Raw genomic sequence first — 3,875 nt, 5'->3', positions numbered from 1 at the left:
AGTTATCTCCATGTAAGACTGGCAATAGTAATAATGATGATTACTGTTATGATAATAACAATAATAATGGCAATCTTACCTGTAAAACTCCATAACACTATGAAATGCACGTCACTGAGTGCACTCTGCAGTTTGTGCTATGCCTGGTTAAGGAGCTGTAGCTGTTTAGCTAGCCTACCACCAGCCCATAAACATAAACACACGCAGCACATATCTCTCTAATTGTCATAAGCCTGCAAACAGGAATCTGTTACTGGTTTTCTGAGTGCGCCTGTGGTGTTTGAAAATTATTCGTTTGAACCTCGGAGATCTTACCTAAAGCCAACCACTCCTACACATCCAACTCTTCCAAATTGATATATGACAATATCTACTTTCGATCACGTGTCCGCGGGGCGACTTAGACGGATTGCGCGTCATCTCGCCTTCCCAAATTTTTCCCTTCTGCTGCAGCTCGTATCCAAAACATCTATCTATAGTACGGAGTACGAGAGAGAGAAAGATGTTTAACTCGGTGAATCTGGGCAACTTCTGCTCCCAGACGCGCAAAGACCGGACATCCGAGTTTGGGGACAGGACGGGCTGCGCGTCCAACATCTACCTCCCCAGCTGCACCTACTACGTCCCCGAGTTTTCTGCCGTCTCTTCGTTTCTTCCACAGGCCCCGTCCCGGCAAATCAGCTACCCTTATTCCACAAATCTGTCTCAAGTACCGCCGGTACGGGAAGTTTCATACGGCTTGGACCCTGCCAGTAAATGGCACCACAGAAGCAATTATGCATCGTGCTACTCGGGAGAGGATCTGGTGCATAGGGACTGTCTTCCACCATCCACCATGACAGAAATGCTTATGAAGAACGAGAGTGTGTACAGCCACCACCATCACCATCACACCCATCCGGGCTCCAATCACCCCTCCACAGGTTTTTACTCCGGCGTGGGGAAAAACAACGTCCTCCCCCAAGGTTTCGACCGCTTTTTTGAGACGGCATACTGCAGCAGCACGGACAATCAGTCAGACAATTGTTTACAAAAGGGCGACGGGGGAAAGCTGGAAGGCGACTCCCAGCAGCAGCAGCAGCAGCAACAGCAGCAGCAACAACAACGGCAGCAGCCCACAGCGTCTGTACCCGGAGCCCCGGAGCAGGAAAAAGACCCAGAAGATGAGGAGGAACATACAAATTCAGGCTCATGTACTTCTTCCTCCGCAGCAACCAAGGACGGCAACGCCAGCAAGAGCAGCCACTCGAGTAGGTATACCGAAGCTGTAAAATGGGGGAAGGTTAAGGGGACTAGCCCGGTGTTTTGTCGGTCAGATTTTATGTGGAGTTTTATAAGCATTCAAAGGATTTTATTATAACCCTACAAAGCTCTTTCTTGCAACGAGAAGAATTTTTACGATGGGAAAGCGCTTTGAAAAAACGGGGATGTTATACACATACGCCTCTATGGTGAGAGTCTGTGAAATTTTTAAGAGAGAGCTATTGTGACAAATGTTAACTTTGATCATGAACTTGCGTTGGGCATTTTAAGGGATTTTCTCGTTGGGCTGTCGAGAGTAAAAACCAATTGGGCAGAACATTGCTTTTGGCGTCCTGTGAATTTTCTTTTTGCTCTAGGTATGCCCGCAAAAGACTGCACAGAGTATTACACACTTTACGGTTAAATGCGTTCTTATCTATCTTTCTATCTGCCAGTCCGCCTAATGACACATCTGAACCGTTTCCTACTTTTTCAGACGGACAGTAAATGCATCAGCCGTAGTGAATCGAGGTTTTTCCTCGTCCATGTATGAGAAAAAATGCATAGGTCTGCAAATTATACCGTTTCCTCTTAAACCGCTGAAAAGAAGTCCAAATCCTTTCAGGTCTCCGTTTGCATTCCGCCTCTCCGCTAATGATTTGCATGCAACTGACGTTACTGTTAACTTCACTGACTTGCATGAAGTGACATTTCGCTTGATTTGAAGGGCTGAAAAGGCTGTTATTGCAGCACACAGGTCCTATTGGTGTATAGCCTCATGTACATTGCGTTAGCCCAGTGAGGCTGCAGACACAAGCTAACTGAAGCTGCTGTTTGCCCCTCTTCCACACAAAAACAATAAAAAAAAATCTATTTCCCCAGTCACCTGTTTGATAAGATGTTATAGGGCCACAGAGGTCTACACAGGCCATTGCAGACATGGGCAATGCATTTCAAGTCACTGCCAAAAGATTGTGTAAATTGTTAGTTTAGCTCCAGAGGAATGTGGCGCACATAATGCGCTGAAATACTTTTGTTGTTGTGTATTTATAACAGATAAACACGTACTTAGACAGTGTAAGTTGATATTATTTCCTCCAAGCGATTCGGATATTTAACACCCTTTATGGCTGGTTTATCTGATAGCCTCAGCTACTTTGCTTGATGAATGTTGACTGAAATCTTATCATTACTAATGCCACTGAAACGGAATTCTCAGCATCTTGCGAGTCTATAGTCACCTCAGCTCTAAAGCTTATTTTTCTCTCCCCCCCCTTTTTTTTTTTTTGCCTCGGCTATATCACTATTGTTAATTATTGTTTCCCGTGACACTGGTTTTATTTTAATTATTCATTTTTCCCCCCCTTCAGGCACTCCTCGTACGAGGAAGAAGAGGTGTCCATATTCCAAGTTTCAGATTCGAGAGCTGGAGCGGGAGTTCTTCTTTAACGTTTACATCAACAAAGAGAAGAGGCTTCAGCTTTCCCGAATGTTAAACCTCACCGACCGCCAGGTTAAAATTTGGTTTCAGAATAGAAGAATGAAAGAGAAGAAGCTGAGCAGAGATCGCCTTCAGTACTTCTCTGGAAACCCCCTGTTGTGAGCAGAGAGCGTCACAGTCTTGGTCAGTGACATGAAGGCCTACTCTTGTCTCACTGAATTGTAACCGTGGGCATAACCATTTTTTAAAGGAGCCCATATCACCAACAGTGCAATGTTAAAAGTGGACAGTGGGAGTTAATAGGCCTGCATGGGATAAAGTCGCCATTTTCTTATTGCCCTACGAGCGGCGGTGAATTTCTAGCTGGTCCCCAGAAAGGCCTCCATGGTTAGAATAATCATTTATACCTATGCTGTTCTTGAATATGTCCCTCTATTTATCACGACTCTCCATTGTGTTTATTCTATTGTTCATATAGACATATTTGTTGTTAAAATATCAAATGTAACAATTTGAACCCTTATTGCGCAGACAACTTTTAGCTCCCCCCTCCCTCTGGTCTATGTATATAGCATATCATCTAATTATTTCTCGACCAGAGTACGAACGACTTATAGCGAATCTCCAGGCTGCATTTTTCGCCATTGAGAACTGTGACGTCCAATCTGTGAAAGCATATCCCCACCCTGTACAGAGTAGCCTATGCAATGTGCATTCGTGACTGTAAATAGGCGTATGTTGAATTTCCTTTCCCCTATCCCTGCTGCTATTTTTCAGTACACTGCCCATACAACCTTTACAGCTTTAACGCCAACACTCGTTAAGTTATTTGCTTCAAACCTTGGTGCTTTGGATTCCAGAGAGGAGGTACAGATTGTTGGCCTGTGTATCATTAATATAATACCTATGAAATAAACAGAAACGTATAGGCAAAACCCAACGACTTTTTGTGCTTTTTCTGCTACCATTATCACAATTGCCATCACTGATATGATCCTGCGTTCATTGTGGACAGTGTTTGCTTGGTCGTGAGTCAGAGCCTTTTGGATATAGGAACTGCTCATAAATGTGTGTATAACCTGAAACTGCTGGCCTACATACATAACATTAGCACACCCTTAACTTGCGTTTATGGCCATTTCATGACGTTACACACATTTGCTGTGGTAGATATGGTGGCGGTTGTGAAACT

At 44.1% G+C, this 3,875-nt stretch overlaps 1 protein-coding gene across 1 annotated transcript; it reads left to right on the top strand.

Moving 5' to 3' along the window:
* The first annotated feature begins 360 nt into the window (after positions 1-360).
* Positions 361-2,845, top strand: hoxc11a (homeobox C11a). Its single transcript, XM_076741637.1, has 2 exons — positions 361-1,250; positions 2,613-2,845. The coding sequence occupies exons 1-2, from the start codon at positions 503-505 to the stop codon at positions 2,843-2,845; spliced, it is 981 nt and encodes a 326-aa protein (XP_076597752.1). The 5' UTR covers positions 361-502.
* Positions 2,846-3,875: the final 1,030 nt, after the last annotated feature.

The sequence above is a fragment of the Chaetodon auriga genome, chromosome 10, assembly GCF_051107435.1.
Source record: "Chaetodon auriga isolate fChaAug3 chromosome 10, fChaAug3.hap1, whole genome shotgun sequence".
Taxonomy (NCBI): Eukaryota; Metazoa; Chordata; class Actinopteri; order Chaetodontiformes; family Chaetodontidae; genus Chaetodon; species Chaetodon auriga.
This window is presented reverse-complemented; position numbering and strand designations above follow the sequence as displayed.